The sequence below is a fragment of the Bombina bombina genome, chromosome 5 (assembly GCF_027579735.1).
Source record: "Bombina bombina isolate aBomBom1 chromosome 5, aBomBom1.pri, whole genome shotgun sequence".
Taxonomy (NCBI): domain Eukaryota; kingdom Metazoa; phylum Chordata; class Amphibia; order Anura; family Bombinatoridae; genus Bombina; species Bombina bombina.
In genome coordinates, this window is record NC_069503.1 from 142,820,289 (window position 1) to 142,841,063 (window position 20,775).

The 20,775-nt window shown below is 36.8% G+C and overlaps 1 protein-coding gene across 1 annotated transcript in view; it reads left to right on the forward strand.

Moving 5' to 3' along the window:
* PTH1R (parathyroid hormone 1 receptor) overlaps positions 1–20,775 on the forward strand; it is a 760,867-nt gene that overhangs the window by 567,196 nt on the left and 172,896 nt on the right. Inside the window, exons 5-7 of the mRNA XM_053713727.1 lie at positions 8,229–8,323; positions 15,143–15,329; positions 19,048–19,201. Coding sequence (XP_053569702.1) covers positions 8,229–8,323; positions 15,143–15,329; positions 19,048–19,201 — 436 coding nt within the window. The remainder of the gene's footprint in view (positions 1–8,228; positions 8,324–15,142; positions 15,330–19,047; positions 19,202–20,775) is intronic.

Genomic DNA, 20,775 nt, shown 5'->3' on the forward strand with positions numbered 1-20,775 from the left:
TAAACTAGCTAAAGTACAAAAAATAAAAAAGAACTAAGTTACAAAAAATAATAAAATATTAACAAACATAAGAAAAATATTACAACAATTTTAAACTAATTACACCTACTCTAAGCCCCCTAATAAAATAACAAAGCCCCCCAAAATAAAAAATTCCCTACCCTATTCTAAATTTAAAAAGTTACAATCTCTTTTACCTTACCAGCCCTGAACAGGGCCCTTTGCGGGGCATGCCCCAAGAATTTCAGCTCTTTTGCCTGTAAAAAAAAACATACCATACCCCCCCCAACATTACAACCCACCACCCACATACCCCTAATCTAACCCAAACCCCCCTTAAATAAACCTAACACTAAGCCCCTGAAGATCTTCCTACCTTGTCTTCACCATACCAGGTTCACCGATCCGTCCTGGCTCCAACATCTTCATCCAACCCAAGCGGGGGTTGGCGATCCATCATCCGGTGCTGAAGAGGTCCAGAAGAGGCTCCAAAGTCTTCCTCCTATCCGGCAAGAAGAGGACATCCGGACCGGCAAACATCTTCTCCAAGCGGCATCTTCAATCTTCTTCCATCCGGTGCGGAGCGGGTCCATCTTGAAGCAGGCGACGCGGATCCATCCTCTTCTTCCGTTGTCTCCCGATGAATGACGGTTCCTTAAAGGGACGTCATCCAAGATGGCGTCCCTCGAATTCCGATTGGCTGATAGGATTCTATCAGCCAATCGGAATTAAGGTAGGAATTTTCTGATTGGCTGATGCAATCAGCCAATCAGAATCAAGTTCAATCCGATTGGCTGATCCAATCAGCCAATCAGATTGAGCTCGCATTCTATTGGCTGATCGGAACAGCCAATCAGCCAATCAGATTGAGCTCGCATTCTATTGGCTGTTCCGATCAGCCAATAGAATGCGAGCTCAATCTGATTGGCTGATTGGATCAGCCAATCGGATTGAACTTGATTCTGATTGGCTGATTCCATCAGCCAATCAGAAAATTCCTACCTTAATTCCGATTGGCTGATAGAATCCTATCAGCCAATCGGAATTCGAGGGACGCCATCTTGGATGACGTCCCTTAAAGGAACCGTCATTCGTCGGGAGACAACGGAAGAAGAGGATGGATCCGCGTCGCCTGCTTCAAGATGGACCCGCTCCGCACCGGATGGAAGAAGATTGAAGATGCCGCTTGGAGAAGATGTTTGCCGGTCCGGATGTCCTCTTCTTGCCGGATAGGAGGAAGACTTTGGAGCCTCTTCTGGACCTCTTCAGCACCGGATGATGGATCGCCAACCCCCGCTTGGGTTGGATGAAGATGTTGGAGCCAGGACGGATCGGTGAACCTGGTATGGTGAAGACAAGGTAGGAAGATCTTCAGGGGCTTAGTGTTAGGTTTATTTAAGGGGGGTTTGGGTTAGATTAGGGGTATGTGGGTGGTGGGTTGTAATGTTGGGGGGGGGTATGGTATGTTTTTTTTTACAGGCAAAAGAGCTGAAATTCTTGGGGCATGCCCCGCAAAGGGCCCTGTTCAGGGCTGGTAAGGTAAAAGAGCTTGTAACTTTTTTAATTTAGAATAGGGTAGGGAATTTTTTATTTTGGGGGGCTTTGTTATTTTATTAGGGGGCTTAGAGTAGGTGTAATTAGTTTAAAATTGTTGTAATATTTTTCTTATGTTTGTAAATATTTTATTATTTTTTGTAACTTAGTTCTTTTTTATTTTTTGTAATTTAGCTAGTTTATTTAATTGTATTTATTTGTAGCAATTGTGTTTAATTAATTTATCGATAGTGTAGTGTTAGGTTAATTGTAGGTAATTGTAGGTAGTTTATTTAATTAATTTATTGATAGGGTAGTGTTAGGTTTAATTATATCTTAGGTTAGGATTTATTTTACAGGTAAATTTGTTATTATTTTAACTAGGTAGCTATTAAATAGTTCTTAACTATTTAATAGCTATTGTACCTAGTTAAAATAAATACCAAGTTGCCTGTAAAATAAATATTAATCCTAAAATAGCTATAATATAATTATAATTTATATTGTAGCTATATTAGGATTTATTTTACAGGTAAGTATTTAGCTTTAAATAGGAATCATTTATGTTATAAGAGTTAATTTATTTCGTTAGATTTAAATTATATTTAACTTAGGGGGGTGTTAGTGTTAGGGTTAGACTTAGCTTTAGGGGTTAATCAATTTATTAGAATAGCGGTGAGCTCCGGTCGTCATATTAGGGGTTAATAATTGAAGTTAGGTGTCGGCGATGTTAGGGAGGGCAGATTAGGGGTTAATACTATTTATGATAGGGTTAGTGAGGCGGGTTAGGGGTTAATAACTTTATTATAGTAGCGCTCAGGTCCGCTCGGCAGATTAGGGGTTAATAAGTGTAGGCAGGTGTCGGCGACGTTGAGGGGGGCAGATTAGGGGTTAATAAATATAATATAGGGGTCGGCGGTGTTAGGGGTAGTAGATTAGGGGTACATAAGGATAACGTAGGTGGCGGCGCTTTGCGGTCGGAAGATTAGGGGTTAATTATTTTAAGTAGCTGGCGGCGACGTTGTGGGGGGCAGGTTAGGGGTTAATAAATGTAATACAGGGGTCGGCGGGGTTAGGGGCAGCAGATTAGGGGTACATAAGTATAACGTAGGTGGCGGTCGGCAGATTAGGGGTTAAAAATTTAAATCGAGTGGCGGCGATGTGGGGGGAGCTCGGTTTAGGGGTACATAGGTAGTTTATGGGTGTTAGTGTACTTTAGGGTACAGTAGTTAAGAGCTTTATGAACCGGCGTTAGCCAGAAAGCTCTTAACTCCTGCTATTTTCAGCCGGCTGGAATTTTGTCGTTAGAGCTCTAACGCTCACTTCAGAAACGACTCTAAATACCAGCGTTAGAAAGATCCCATTGAAAAGATAGGATACGCAAATGGCGTAGGGGGATCTGCGGTATGGAAAAGTCGCGGCTGAAAAGTGAGCGTTAGACCCTTTAATCACTGACTCCAAATACCGGCGGTAGCCTAAAACCAGCGTTAGGAGCCTCTAACGCTGGTTTTGACGGCTACCGCCGAACTCCAAATCTAGGCCTAAGTAAATAAAACAGCTGTAAATAAGTGTGCAACATTACTGATGTGTGAGTGTGCCCTGCTTCTGTCACAGTCTGTGAGAATACCTGAGCTCCAAGATGGCGTCGCCTAGTATGAAGAGGCAGTGGAATTTATCCACCGATCAGCAAGGACAACCCAGGTTGTTCACCAAAAATGGGCCGGCATCTAAACATAAATTCTTGCATTTCAAATAAAGATAGCAAGAGAATGAAGATCATTTGATAATAGGAGTAAATTAGAAAGTTGCTTAAAATTACATGCTCTATCTGAATCACGAAAGAAAAAAATTGGGTTCAGTGTCCCTTTAAAATTTAACAGGTGTAAGAAAAGCATTTCTGAGATAAAGTTCCTTGAGGTACCAAATTTAATAAATGAAAACTAGGCTTGAAAAATATTTGAAAAGTGAGCTGAAAACGTATTGTGATTGACAAAAAGTTTTTGGCTCTATAGGGTAAGTGGGGCTTTTCTCAAGGACCAAAACCCCATTTGCGAGTGTGAGAATCAGCCAAAATTGCACTATTGTGACTGCGGTGAATCAAAAAGTAGACTTTTTGGTGCGAAAAATATTGTGAACAAGGTCGAAATGTTTAGAAAGTTAGAAAACAATACATTAAATATTTGAATTCTTTATATTTTTATTGACTCCTTTTTTTTTATAAATAGAACATTTTTGCCTTTTCTGTAGCCTTACTAAGCATGAGTAACTGCAGAATGTCAGTCATTTGTAGTCAGGAATTACACCCCTGGGATGACTGCAGAAGATATTTGGTCAAGGTCAGTTTGTCCTAGTAGAGAAACGAGCTTCCTGTTCTGAGAATTCTGTAATATCCAAACCTCTCGCATCAATTAAACTGACAGATGTTCTGAGACAGAATGTCTTCCCATTTAGTGACTTTTCCCCCAAGTTTAACTGATGATTCTAAATGATATTCATTCAATGTAAACCCTAAGGATTTAATATATTGCATAATGCTAGGCCTCAAAGATTAACACAAAAAAAACTGAATTTTATAAGTTTAGGTCTTGCTGAAATATGTCACAGGCAAATGCTGTCTTTTTTTCTAGAATACGTTACTTATTATGTAGAAACGGAATATTATCAGCTGAACTGCAATGTAATAAGCCCAAAAAGAACGCTCAACCTCTAAACATACAACCAGTGAGTAAACAAAGAAATATATATAATGCCCTTAAAACTGTCCTATGCAGAGGATAACTCCAATTCAACCAAATTAAAAAGTCTAAGCATGCTTCCATGTTACAGAGTGGAGCAAAAAAATAAATTTCAGTCAATTTAAGAAGGACTGAAAGGTCTCCCTCTTGTCCTTTGTACAGTTCTATTGATAAACAGGTCAGCTAAGAATTACTTATATAGGTCTTGTATGTATTTGTATAAAGTAATCATATCCCCTCAGACACACCTTTTTTCTAATGTAATAATTTCTCCTCAGAAGCGCATCTTTCTATCGTAATCATTTCCCCTCAGACACACCTCTTTTCTAATGTAATCATTTCCCCTCAGACATGCCTCTTTTCTAATGTAATCATTACCCCTCCCCGCTTCTTTTCTAATGAAATAATTTCCCCTCAGACGTGCCTCTTTTCTAATGTAATCATTTCCCCTCAGATGCACCTCTTTTCTAATGTAATCATAGACCCTTGGACATGCCTCTTTTCTAATGCAATCATTTCTCCTCAGACACGCCTATTTTCTAATGTAATCATATCCCCTCAGGCATGCCTCTTTTCTAATGTAATCATTTCCCCTTCAGACATGCCTCTTTTCTAATGTAATCATTTCCCCTCAGACGCACCTCTTTTCTAATGTGATCATTTCCCCTCAGACACGCCTCTTTTCTAATTTAATCATTTCCCCTCAGACGCATCTCTTTTCTAATGTAATCATAGCCCCTCGGACATGCCTCTTTTCTAATGTAATCATTTCCCCTCAGACACGCCTCTTTTCTAATTTAATCATTTCCCCTCAGACACGCCTCTTTTCTAATGTAATAATTTCCCCTCAGACACGCCTCTTTTCTAATGTAATCATTTCCCCTCAGACACTTCTCTTTTCTAATGTTATCATTTCCCCTCAGACACGCCTCTTTTCTAATGTAATTATTTCCCCTCAGACATGCCTCTTTTCTAATGTAATCATTTCCCCTCAGATGCACCTCTTTTCTAATATAATCATTTCCCCTCAGACACGCCTCTTTTCTAATGTAATATTATCCCCTCAGATATGCCTCTTTTCTAATGTAATTATATCCCCTCAGACATGTCTCTTTTCTAATGTAATAATTGGTTCTTGTAGTGATCTATGTAGATCTATAAACTTTTAATGTTATTTTAGAATATTTGAATGTTATATTTAGTGTTTGAATGTTAAAGGGATTGGAAACCCCCAAAAATGCCTTTCATGATTCAGATAGAGAATACCATTTTAACCAACTTTCCAATTTACTTCTATTATCTAATTTGCTTCATTATCTTGGTATCCTTTGTTGAAAAGCATATATTGATATTCTCATGAGCTTGGAGCTAGCTGTTGATTGGTGGCTGAACTTGTATGCCCATTTTCATTGGCTTACAAATGTGTTCAGCTAGCTCCCAGGAGTGCACTGTGGCTTCTTCAATGAAAGATAGCAAGAGATTGAAGCAAAATTGATAACAGAAGTCAATTGGAAAGTGTTTTAAAAATGTATAATCTATCTGAATCATGAATGAAAAATGTTGGGTTTTAAATCCCTTTAACATTATAGAAACATTTGAATGGTAGGTAAAATGTAAAGGGGAGATTATTTTTGACATTTAAACATCAAACAAATACATTTACCCATCACTTAGACAGCTGTAGATCTCTATCCACATATTACTTTTCTTTTTGATTCTAATTCAAGCCTTGAGGCAGAAGGAATTTGTAATGAGGGACATATATCTATAGAAATGTAGATATCTATCTGGATCTGTTACAGAGCTGCCAACTTTTATAAGCTGAAAAGCCCACTGTTGTGCCAAAGCATATAACCTTCGCACATGCATAAAGTCTGTAGCAATTCTGTTATTTGAGAACCAGCAAGTTGAATCAGTATATCCTATTATTTGCATAGCTCTTATCAATGTGGGTTATATTCCTGTTCAGCTCTTACAGTCTTCTAATACATGCTATTTATGAATAAGAAATCCATCAGGGCCGGATAATCCAAAAGTTAAAACATTTTTCTTTATTAAAAAAAAGTAAAAAAAGCCCAAACCTTAACATGGCACATGAAATACCGCAGTGTACTATCCAGCTCACAATCCTACGCGTTTCATGCTAGAGCGTAAATTTGATTCTTGTTCAACTCATTCAGTTTCCTAATATGTACAATTCAACACTGTCACTAATGTAAGATTTTAAAGGGACATGAAACACAAAAGTTTTCTTTCTGAATTCAGATATAAGGACCGATTTATCAAGCCCCGTATGGGCCACAATGCCTCTGTTTCCTCGCGAGCCTTCATAGACCGCTGCTCCTTAACTCGCCCAGCACCTTTAAATGCGGCGGAAAGCAATCCGCACAATCTCATACGATTGAGTTGATTGACACCCCCTATTAGTGACCAACTGGCCGCAGATATGCAGGGGGCGGCATTGCACAATCATTTCTAGTGAAATGCGTGTGCAATAATAAATACTGACAGCGTATGCTGTCTGCATTTATTGAAGTGTGGTGGACATGATCTGCTACAGCGAATCATGTCCGTCCGCACATTGATAATTTGGCCCCATAGCATACAATTTAAAACAATGTTACAATTTACCTCTATTATCGAATTTACTACATTGTAGACTAGATTACGAGTGAAGTGAAAAATTGCGCTTACGCGAGTGTTCGATATTTGTGCTCCACTCAATGCCTAACCTTGCATTCACATTGCAGGGAAGCCTTGCGTTCACAAGAGCGTGCTTCCATAGGCTCCATTCCACAGGTGAGATACGGCATGAGAACCTATGTAAGTGAAGGGATTACTGTCCCTTTAATGTTACAATTTGGAATCCCTTTTAAATTAGCATATGTGCCTACCTAGGCTTAGAAATTAGCATATGTGCCTACCTAGGTTTAGCTTTCCACTTAGAACACCAAGAGAACAAAACTCGGGAGTGAGCTTATTGTTACCTATATGACACACATGAACTAGCAGTGTCTAACTGGAAAAAAATGTCAAAATGAACTGAGACAAAGCCTACCTAGGTTTAGCATTCACTCGTAAGCCTAGAGAGGCTGAAGACAATCTAGGGAGCCTAAAAAAATATAATATCGCTACAATTAACGCACCACTGGTAATCTTGCCCTGTGAGGGGACAGAGAGATACTAAAATGTTAATTTTCTGTTGTTTTCTCTATATTTTGGTGTTTGAGTAAACACTGAGAAATTAGAAGGGGGATTTTGAGTAAATAATTAGACAGACAAGTTAATTAGATCTGCTGTCCCTAAAAACTCAGCCAATTTCATTGGGTTGTGGTTTCAATTAGCAGAAACAGCTATTTCATATACAAAAGTATCCCTAAAGGAACAATTGTCTATGTTTATTGAACCAAGCAGTTGGTATAACATTTCTTTGGAAACACAATAAGGGGATACCACTTTTACTGTACACTATCCTTATTACAAGATTACAGCTATTTTATACATTGTTATTTTATATCTTACTGTCATCCTGTACTTGGAAAATATATATGCATTGTGATATCCCTCTTTATAGTAGTATAACAGCTGTTTTGTCTTTTTTATAAAAACCCATTTGTTATCCTTTTTTAAAAGTTAGCTCCTTTTCATGACAAAGAACAAATGTAGGCTCAGGAGCGTGCACATCTTTTTACCACCTCATGGCTTTAGTGATTGTTACTATGGGGTCAATCAAAATCCTTTAGAAACATTTTTTTCTAATGGTTTTCCTACAGAATTCACCAATAAAGTATTAGAGGATTTTGGTGGATAAACTGTTTGATGAACTTTTCAAAAGAATTGTGATCAGCATTATTGTTTGTTTTAATGATGTTTACTTACACGTCCCTTTAACATAATGTCAAACAAAAGTTCTGTAGCTCTAGTGCACCTGATTATTGTATTTATATGTTTTTCTTGCAGGAAGTCTTTGATCGTCTGTTTTTGATATATACTGTCGGATATTCTATCTCCCTTGGATCATTGACAGTTGCTGTACTAATTCTGGGATACTTCAGGTAATGATTTTTTTCCTTTTTTTAAAAAAAATCAGTTAATTTAGAGATGATGTGACTCGGAAGAAACAGAATGTTCTAATTAGCTGATTAACAATTATACACATTTGAACATCTTGATGTGTCCTTCCTGTTAACAGTGGAAATAGCAATAATGAACCAATTGAAAGTTATTAAACTCTACCAAAGATTAATGTGTTAAGGCTTAAAGTGATTTAAATATACAAAATAACAAAAAACAGGAGCGCTTCAGCTGAAGGTGAATTAACTCTAAACGTGAATGATTAAATACGATAAAACAGGTATATCCTATAATTCGCTAATGGTATACCCTCAGTTCAACAAAGGTGCTAATAAAACAAAATCAACATGAGTGATTTCCAGAGTCAATAATCTCAGAATGCGAACAACCGCAGGCTTACCCCCAGACTGTGTATGCTCGGAAGTCTCTGTGATCAAAGTTACCACCGTAGCGGGGTGACGTCACCTTTATGGGCGCTGTCCTGGATCGTCCTCCTGATTGGTCCTTTAACGGAGCGGCTTCGGAAGGTAACTGTAATTTTCAGTACCAGAGTATCTGCTCTTAAGTGTCTACCAGCACGCAAGATACCTTTGAAGGAGTGATGTATAGATAATGTAGCTTTGTCCAATCCCCAAACGGAGGGGCTCTGATTTCACTTTGCGATAAAAAGTTCTGTGCAGTAGTACCCTTGTTCGACTGTGCTGACCTTGTTCCCAATACTGTCAGTCTCTGCCAGCACAGCTAACAGTTGCTCCAGCCCTGTATAGGCGAGAAACGCGTTGATGAAGTTGCAACCATAGCTATTTTTATCTACATTCTAAGCTGGAGCTACACTCGTGAGTGTGAATTGCTGCTGGAAATTGCTACCCTTTGTACAATCGAAAATTGGCAACTGTTAGCTGTGCTGGCAGAGACTGACAGTATTGGGAACAAGGTCAGCACAGTCGAACAAGGGTACTACTGCACAGAACTTTTTATCGCAAAGTGAAATCAGAGCCCCTCCGTTTGGGGATTGGACAAAGCTACATTATCTATACATCACTCCTTCAAAGGTATCTTGCGTGCTGGTAGATACTTAAGAGCAGATACTCTGGTACTGAAAATTACAGTTACCTTCCGAAGCCGCTCCGTTAAAGGACCAATCAGGAGGACGATCCAGGACAGCGCCCATAAAGGTGACGTCACCCCGCTATGGCGGTAACTTTGATCACAGAGACTTCCGAGCATACAGTCTGGGGGTAAGCCTGCGGTTGTTCGCATTCTGAGATTATTGACTCTGGAAATCACTCATGTTAACTTTTAACTTGGACTGAGTATAGTTCAACTGGTCTACATTAAAGGTCCTTTCCATATACATATTCAATTTTATGTGGTGGCAACCTTAGTTCTATTTTTTAACGGAGACGTCCGTTAGTTTATATGTATTTTATAGATAAGAATTTTTAATATTAATCCATTTGTGTTTTATTGTGTATATTAAATGTGGCATAGCCCCCTTTTTTATATATGTAAGATTTGGTCTTCTTTTTTAACCAGTATTATCTTTCCACTGACTTAGAACACTAGTGCACTATTTAAAGGGAAACACCTGGCACTTTGAATTGATTTTGTTTTATTAGCACCTCTGTTGAACTGAGGGTATACCATTAGCGAATTATAGGATATACCTGTTTTATCGTATTTAATAATTCACGTTTAGCGTTAATTCACCTTCAGCTGAAGCACTCCTGTTTTTTGTTATTTTGTATTATTAATTCCTGACCTATATTAGGGACCTTTAGGTCTTTCAGGAGTTTGGTGATTCACCCTGCGCTCATATTTAACCTTTTTTATTTGTTAAAGTGATTTAAAGTTTAGTATTTCTATACACAGTATATAAAATTATTCTTCATTAAAATATTTAAAGACTCTTCCTCTGTAAAATATTTACCATTTAGAGATGGTAAACATTGCGCCGTTCCTCCACATCTCCTACTTGATTTAGCTAAGCGATGACAAATCCGGCTTCATCCAATCGTTGCATGCCTCACATGTCATCCAGCTCGTGGGACATGCAACAATTGGATGATGCCGGATTCATCATCACTCAAGTATGAGATGTGGATGGAGGAACAGAGTGATGTTTACCATCACTAAATGGTAGATATTTTACAAAAGAAGCGTCTTTAAATATTTTAATGAATTAAAGTGCCCCTGTTTTTAAAATTAATTTTATATACTGTGTATGGAAATATTACACTTTACAATCACTTTAAAGAATAAGTTGGGGAGCACAGAAATCTGTTTTAACATCTCAAAATCCATCTGTCCTTCAGATCTAACAGCTATAGTAATTAAAACCTAGACAAATAGTTAAGTGAATACAATGCAATATATATATATATATATATATATATATATATATATATATATATATATATATATATACTGTATGTACTATGATTGAATAAAGAAAATGTTTGTATTTGCAAAGACCTTGTGAGTGCTTTTAATTACGTGTGCTTGGATTACTGTATATATATATATATATATATATATATATATATATATATATATATATATATATATATATAAATATATATATATATATATATAAGCTAGGAGTAAATTCTGTGACACTGGGTCCATTAATAATCCTTAATTAAATATTTAACTAAACATTCATCTCTATATTATGGTTATTCATTAAAAAGCAGAAAATATTCACTAGCCAAACAAACAAAGACACAACAATCTAACAAGTATTTATGAACAAAGGGTAATCAATTATGGTTAGCAAATAGGGAAAGTATAGAGAAGAGATATGAGAAAAGGAAATGTAAAGGATTAATTAAAGATAATTTATATATAGACCAAGACTAGTCTATAGGCCCCATTTATCAATCCACAAAACTAGCTTCGAGGCCCCAGTCTTAAAGGGACATTATACACCAATTTGCTTGTAACTGCATGGTATAGACACTACTATAAAGAAGAATATGCACAGACAATGATCTAACATTCCAGTATAAAACCTTTTAAAAACTTACTTAGAAGCTTAGCACTGTTGATGAGGTTAGGCTGGGACACCCAATGAAAGTAGCTGAGAAAGCAGGAAGAGCAAACACTCCCCCATCCCATGCATATGAAAAGAGCTATTACACAAACAGGAGCAAGCAGGAGTCTGTAGACTTAAGTCTACATCTGATTTTTTTGGGGCTTGGTTAGGAGTCTGAAAATCAGCACAATGTTATTCAAAAATAATCAAAACTATACATTGTTACAAAAACACTCCCAGATGGGCTATATAAATGGTTCAGCTACAAAACATTTTTGCACAGAAAAATCTAGTATACAATTCCCTTTGAGACCGCTACTGCTTAAAAAGAAACCTACTCCAGATTGTTATTATTTAAAAAGATAGATAATCCCTTTATTACCCATCCCCCAGTTTTGCATAACCAACTCTGTTATATTAATACACGTTTTACCTCTGTGATTATCTTGTATCTAAATCAGGGCAGACTGCCCCTTATTTCAGTTCTTTTGACAGACTTGCATTTTAGCCAATCAGTGCTGACTCATAAATAACTCCATGTCATCTATATGGCACACATGAACTAGCACTGTCTATCTGTGGAAAAACTGTTAAAATGCACTGAGATAAGAGGCGGTCTTCAAGGTTCTTAGAGATTAGCATATGAGTCTACCTAGATTTAGCTTTCAACAAAGAATACCAAAAGAACAAAACAAATTTGATGATAAAAGTAAATTGTAAAGTTGTTTAAAATGACATGCCCTATCTGAATCATGAAAGTTTAATTTTGGCTAGACTAACTCTTTCACCTCTCCCCCACATAAAATGTGGGTGAAATCATCCCAATATAATCTGATCGGGATTATTGACAGCCCCTTCTCACAGACAATTGACCGCATGAGAGCAGCAACTGCTTGCGACAGACATGTCCGCAGTAGTGAATCATGTCTGCCCAACCTTTGGTAAATGGAGCACTATATCATATTTGCCAATTGAGCTATAGGAGCCGATTTATCAAATGTGTGTCTGACATGATCCGATCAGCGGATCATGTCTGACAGACATCGCTGAATGCGGACAGCATTACGCTCTCCACATTCAGCATAGCACCAGCAGTTCTTGTGAACTGCTGGTGCAATGCCGCCCCTGCAGAATCGCGGCCAATCGGCCGCTAGCAGGGAGTGTCAATCAACCCGATCGTATTCAATTGGGTTGATTTCAGGCAATTTCTGTCCTCCTCCTCAGAGCAGGTGGACAGGTTATGGAGCAGCGGTCTTTAGACCGCTGCTTCATATCTTGTGTTTCTGGTGAGCCTGAAGGCTCGTCAGAAACACGGGGCATCAAGCTCTATACAGAGCTTGATAAATAGGCCCCATAGTATGTAGGAGATGGTCCATTGTATTAAGAGACCTTGTGTTGGTCACTTGTGATCTTTATAAGTGCTGTTTCAATAAAGGGTAATCTGAATTTGTCTAATTACAGTGGGTTAACTAAAGTATTGGAGGACACAAACTGAATTTGATATCTGTTTACTGGCCTTTGTAGTAAATTTGAAGCTAAGGAAATGGCCTTTTTGACATATTTGAGAAAATTGAAATAAATCTTGCAAAAATAAAAAACAAGGTTCTCTCTCTCTCTCTGTCTCTCTCTTGTTCTTTCACTCTCTCTCTCTCTCTCTCTCTCTCTCTCACTCTCTCTTTTCTGTCTTGTTCTCTCTCTCTCTTTCTCTCTCTCTTGTTCTCTATCTCGTTATCTCTCTCTCTCTTCTCTCTCTCTTGTTCTCTCTCTCTTTCTCTTCCCCGCTCTTCTATCTCTCTCTCTCTCTCTCTCTCTTTCTCTCTCTCTGTCTCTCTCTTGTTCTTTCACTCTCTCTCTCTCTCTCTCTCTCTCTCTCTCTCACTCTCTCTTTTCTGTCTTGTTCTCTCTCTCTCTTTCTCTCTCTCTTGTTCTCTCTCTCGTTATCTCTCTCTCTCTTCTCTCTTTCTTGTTCTCTCTCTCTTTCTCTTCCCCGCTCTTCTCTCTCTCTCTCACTCTCTCTTTTCTGTCTTGTTCTCTCTTTCTCTCTCTCTTGTTCTCTCTCTCGTTATCTCTCTCTCTCTTCTCTCTCTCTTGTTCTCTCTCTCTTTCTCTTCCCCGCTCTTCTCTCTCTCTCTCTCTCTCTCTCTCTCTCTCTCTTTCTCTCACTCTATCATCATTGAGAAAAAATGCTCTCAGTATACTCGTCATGGCATCACCCATCTGGGTTCTTGGTGATCGGTATCCATTATTGGTGGTTCAGGGTGCTGCTGTGGGAATATTGAAATCCAGTCTTGTGGCAGTTATATGCTGTAGCGTGGCTGTTTTTTACTCGTAAATATTGTGATTATGGAAAAAAAACATAGCTGTTTTTGTTTTTCCAAAATTGGAGCAAAAATGTACTGGAATTAACCCTATAATTTCTTACTCCTAAACTGCAATTTCTTACATCTCCACTTTCAGATGGCATTGTTCAAGATTTATTTTACCACTTACGTGCATATATTTTTGACAGCATAAAATGATTTTATAATCATATGTAATGCTGACAATTCTCAGCTTTTTTGGGGGAAAAAAACTACATGGAACTTTCTATAATGTATTATAATAGTATAGTCAAACTATTGAAATACGTAACTTGTAGAGTACAAAATTTATTTCCATACTTTATTCCACATTTTTTTTTAACTTGTATTTATGTGTGTGTATTGAGTGATTGTGAGTGTATATGCTGGCGGGACCGTAAGAGATCTGTGCATAAACAAATTCCTACAAACCTCAATGAACTGAAGCAACGTTGTAAAGAAGAGTGGTCCAAAATGTCTCCAATGAAAATGATTACTTTAAGTTATTGCTGCTAACTGCTGTGGTTGTACAAGCTATTGGATCAAATGGTTGGTGTACTTAGTTTTTCACACATGACTTCTGCATTTTGACTTAATTTTTTTTTAATCATGAAACTGTGTCATATGTCATGTTTTATTGTTCATCTGAATTTGTATTTACCGAATTTTAAGACCTGCTAAGGAGCCAGATGATTTTTATTAAATCCAGATACGTAAAACCATAGAATTCAAAGAGGTTGTACTTTCTTTTTCACATGACTATATACAGTATATATATATATATATATATATATATATATATATATATATATATATATATATATATATATATATATATATATATATATATATATATATATATATATATTTATATTATACTGTATATAGTGTGTGTATACAGGGATTTTTTTATATATATATATATACACACTTTATATAGTGATTAAGGAACATAAAGCTCATGTCATCCCACATCAGACCTTAGCTCAGACCCAATTGGCTGTGTCTTATATTTTCATTTATTACTGGACATGCAGCTAAAATGCTGGACTGTCTTGTTAAATACCCCTGGTGAGTCTAGCATGTATGTGTGTTTGTATGTGTCCATGGCTTCATGTCTGTATGTAGGTATATGTTTTAGTATATGCATGTGTGTTAGGTTTTATGCCATTTTAGAACTAGGTGACAAACACCCCTATCAGTAAACACCTTGTTTCTGAAGTTCTCCATGTGTTCCACGATCCTTTGAACATAGACGCTTTTGCATCTAAATTGAGTTCAACAGCTGATATATCCCAAGGCTGCACTATTGCCTTGACAAATACTACATTATTGTAGCAGGAGATATTGCACAGGACAAGGTGAGAACATTCTGATAATCTGCTGGCAAACTTCTTAAAACAATTTATTTTTTACCCAACCAGGCGACTGCACTGCACAAGGAACTATATCCATATGCACCTCTTTGTTTCATTCATGCTGAGAGCTGTCAGCATTTTTGTAAAGGACGCCGTGCTGTACTCTGGATCAGCTTTGGAGGAAATGGAGCGCATTTCTGAAGAAGATTTGAAATCAATTACAGAGGTCCCTCCAGCAGACAAGGCACAGTTTGTGAGTGACATTCAGGCTTATTTTCTATTGAAGTACCATCTTCACTCTGATAGATCAAATAGGGAATCAGCTGGTAATAATTTGTTGCAATTATATAATAAATTCTATGATTTATTTAAACAAACACTTAAAGGGACACTAAACCCAAAAATGTTCTTTCATGATTTAAGTAGATAATACAATTTTAAACAACATTCCAATTTACTTCTATTATCTAATTTGCTTTATTCTTTAGATATCCTTTATTCAAGAAACAGCAATGCACATGGGTGAACCAATCACACAAGGCATCTATGTGCAGCAACCAATCAGCAGCTACTGGGCCTATCTAGATATGCTTTCCAGCAAAGTATATCTAGATAATGATGCAAATTAGATGATAGAAGTAAATTAGAAAGATGTTTAAAATTGCATGCTCTTTCTAAATTATGAAAGAAAATGTTTGGGTTTCATGTCCCTTTAAAGGTAAATTAAAGCAATTTCATGATTCAGACAGGGTATACAATTTGGAATAACTTTCTATTTAACTTCTATTCATTTTATTGGTATCCTTTGTTGAAGGGACATCAATGCACTACAACATGGAGCTAGCTGAACACATCAGGTGAGCCAATGACAAGAGGCATATATATGCAGCCAATTATTAGCAGCTGGCTCCTAGTAGTACGAAGCTGCCCCTGAGCCTTCATAGTTATGTTTTTCAACAAAAGATACCAAGCAAGTGAAACAAATTAGAACAGTAAATTGCTTGCTCTCTCTGAATAACACACATTTCATTTAAAAAATGGACATTATACAAATATAACTTGTATATATCAGCAATGAAAGGGACATCCAAAGTTACTATAATGTTCCATTTAAAATTAAGTTCAATGTAATGATCACCGAGTAGTCTAGCCAACCTAAAGTAACAGCTTATTATTATTAAGATCTGGGTGGAGTTCCACGTTGGGGTTTAGTGGTAGCAAACAGACTATTCTCTTTCTGGATTTAACATTGCACAAGCCTATAAGTTTGACACAATCAATTGTATAACAGAGTGGGTCACAAATTAGTCCAGGATGATTTAACTTCAACAGTTAGAAATAGAATGCTATAGTCTTATGACTGGTGTCCCAAAGGAAAGACCATTAAATACAATAGAATTGCATACAAATACAATAAAGCACTTACTCTGAAACTTAAATAAATAGTATATTTTTTGTTCCTGATAAATTTCAACATTTACTTCAATTTTTTGGCTCTTGTGTCATGTGACATTCATGAGCCAATCACAGGCTATATACTGTGAACACTTGCACAAACTCAGTAGTAGTTGGTGCCGCAGAAAGTGTGCAATATAAAAACACTATGCATGATTTTTTAATGGAAGTAAACTGAAAGTCAAATCATTAAAGTTTAATTTTGACTTTAGTGTGCCTTCAACTTGTGGTTTGCAGGGTCACGTGAGCAAGTCTACATCGCAAATGGAGCCCAAAGGTTTTGCATTGTAAACTTTGATTGGAATGGGAACCATAGTTAGAAATTCCATTTTCATTCAGATGCAACCAAAAATGTTATAAAATTTCACTCCTCAGACATTCTTAGGCCAAAACGTTTCACCTGAAAGGGACATGAGAAAGATTATAATATGAACTGTTTAAAAACTTAGTACTATGCCTTCATTATTTATTTTGATCCCTTTTCTGGTAATTTAAGAAAATTGGAATCTGAAACTCTAAACTTCACAAGCCTAAATCCTACTGCATATCAGTTAATAATTGCCCTTAGCAGAGGTGATAAGATGCTGCAAAGTTATATGAATTACAAAATTACATGAAATAGTCCTTTCTATTCCAGTATCAACTCTGAATTGTCTCCTCCAAATAAAACAAGGGGTGGGTGAATTTGGCCATTGCAAAACAATTGCAAATCTGTTATAGAAAATGTTACACAAACCTGTAATGTGTGATGTGTCATCTATGTATCTGTATACTGTATATGTATCAGGGTACTGCAGTCACCCAGGGTTCAGACTGAAGTTAATCATCTGTCCAGGAATGAGCCCAGAGAGGTGTTTGTAATTATTACACAGTCACAACACTCTGAATATGACCCAGGACATGACTCTCCTAAAAGAATAGTCTAGTCAAAATTAAACTTTCGTGATTCAGATAGAGCATGCAGTTTTAAGCAACTTTCTACATTACTCCTATTATCAAATTTTCTTCGTTCTCTTGGTATCTTTATTTGAATGTAAGCTTAGAAGCCGGACCATTTTTAGTTCAAAACCTGGGTAGCGCTTGGTGATTGGTGGCTCATTTAGACACCAATCAGAAAGTGCTACCCAGGTGCTGAACCACAAATGGGCAGGGTTCTATGCTTACATTCTTGCTTTTTCAAATAAAGATTCAAAGAGAATGAAGAAAAATTGATAATGGGAGTAAATTAGAAAGTTGCTAAAAATTGCTGCTCTATCTGAATCATGAAAGTTTAATTTTGACTAGACTATCCCTTTAAGGTGGTAACTGAGAGCAAAGGATAGTGTAGAAAGTACTGAATTACCTGCAATAACGTCCCACCAGGCAGAAGGCTTAAAGTGTAGAGTAGTAGCATAGACTTAGGTCAAGTACCAATCAGGAACAAAAATTGCAGCTATCTTGTTGTATATTACTTCAGACATTTTCAGACCAAACATAAAATAGGGTCGCAAATGTATGTGGTATCATGGCACTGGGTCCTGGAGAAAAACAGTTTGAAGAACCCTGCACTAGAGGCATAACGTTGCAGGTGAACATCTTCACCTGTAACAATGGAATATCTACATTCATGTAACAAAAATGTATGCAAATGTACCACAAATATTCAGTATTTGTTTTGTTTAAACCAAAATGAATACTAAATAGTGTAGCAGACGGATATTAAAGTGATGGTAAGAACAAGGACTTGGTCTAGCATCAATCAATGCATCAATAAAAATAACTATGGGTTTCATTCATGAAAAAAAACACTGAAATTGTAATGTGCGCTCCGGCAGCCCCGCTTCTCAGTGCATTTTTTTTCTATGATGTAAACGCAGTTGTCCAATTATATTTCTGGCATTCTGGCATGTTTAGGAGTAGAATTAAAAAAAAGCATTCTTTTGCGCATGCGCTGCCTACATCATAAAGCTCCGCGTGTGGAGCTCCGATTGCAGAGTCGGCAGAGTGTCATACATATGCAGAGAGAGGGTGGGACCGCTCTCTAACGGGCTGTGCACAAGCAAGAAAAAACAAGGGGGGCGGAGCAGATGGATTCCTCAATACTATAGTAATATTTATCTAATATAAATAACTAATTGAGCTTTTACAAAATAAAGTTAGCGACTTGACTACTTATTAGTTATATTTTTGGAAATTTTAAAAGTTACCATTATTTTAAGGAAAACTAATTTCCCTGAACATTTGTTCTGAAAGATTCATACACACCAAATTCTTTGGAGCTACACAAATCTAGTTGGGTCAATATTATAATATTACATTTGATTTTCACATTTACCATTTCATATTCAAATATTATAGTTACTACACCCAGTATTAGTTGTTTTAAACAAACATTCCAACACATGTGGCCCTACCTAAAGAAAATTATGTTTGCTATAGAGCCTAGAATATTATTTCATATATTCTACAGAAATAAATAAACCAGAGCAAGTTTTCTGGACTTACTAATCAATGTTTCATTTCTCTTTTTTCTCTAGGTGGGATGCAAAGTAGCAGTTACTTTCTTTTTGTATTTCCTAACAACAAACTGCTACTGGATTCTTGTAGAAGGACTTTATCTTCACTGTCTCATTTTCATGGCTTTTTTCTCAGACAAAAAATATCTCTGGGGATTTACGCTATTTGGTTGGGGTAAGAATTATTTTTTAATTTTTTTTAAAATGTGAAACATTAAAATGTGATACTTGATGGCAAACACCAGTGCCGTAATAAAATCTGGATTACATTTATAAATCAAGAATTGGCTTTAAACAGTCTAAATAAAAACATATTGTCATAAAGGAGTGTTAACCCCTTCGCTGTCAGAAAGGACTCAGTGGTATTGTAAATTTTTGTATCTATCTACCTATCTGTCTCTATTTCTATCTAGCTAGTTATCTTCTATCATCTGCCTTTCTATATGTTTGTCTATATGTCTATCATGCTTGTCGGTCTTTAGAATGCTATTCAGAGAATATATCAATACAATGGCCCCTATTTATCAACCCTTCAACTTACTTGCATTCGCCGGCACCAATACGCTCGCCTAAGATCGCCTAACATCGCTGCCGCGGACCTGAATACGTTCTCCAAAGTTACCAAAAAGCCGTGCACAAAGTACGGGGCGATGAGCAGCAGACTGTTGTTAACTAACAGTCATCGATCTCGCTGCTCTTCGGCTTTTTCCCAGGTTTATTGGTATACTGTCACTAAACACCGCCACTATACTACACTGTTTTACCCCTATCCTGCTGCTCACGGACCCCACAGCAATTAAATAAAATTATTAACCCCTAAATTGCTGCTCCCGGAGCCCACCGCCACCTACATTATACTTATTAACCCCTAACCTGCCGCCCCCTACACCGCCGCCATTTACATTATACTTATTAACCCCTAATCTGCTGCCCCAACACCGCCGCCACCTACAATATACTTATTAACCCCTAATCTGCCCCCCAACACCTCCGCCACCTACATTATGTTATTAACCCCTAATCTGCCCCCCTACACCGCTGCCACCTACATTATGTTATTAACCCCTAATCTGCTCCCCCAACACCGCCGCCACCTACATTATGTTATTAACCCCTAATCTGCCCCCCTACACCGCCACCGCCTACATTATGTTATTAACTCCTAATCTGCTGTCCCCAACGTCGCCGTCACTATATTAAATGTATTAACCCCTAAACCAAAGTCTAACCCTAACACCCCCTAACTTAAATCTATTTTAAATTTGAATATAAATAAAATTACTCTCATTAACTACATTAATCATATTTAAAACTAAATACTTACCTATAAAATAAACCCTAAGATAGCTACAATATAACTAATAGTTACATTGTATCTATCTTAGGGTTTATTATTATTTTTTGCAGGCAAGTTTGTATTTATTTTAACTAGGTAGAATAGTTACTAAATAGTTATTAACTATATAATAACTACCTAGCTAAAATAAATACAAAAGTACCTGTAAAATAAAACCTAACCTAAGTTACAATAACACCTAACACTACACTACAATTAAATAAATTACATAAATTAAATACAATTAACTAAATTAAATACATTAACCTAAATTCAATTAAATTAGCTAAAGTACAAAAAAATAAATACTAAATTACAGAAAATAATAAATAAATTGCAGAAATTTAAACTAATTACACCTAATCTAATAGCCCTATCAAAATAAAAAAAGCCCCCCAAAATAAAACAAAACC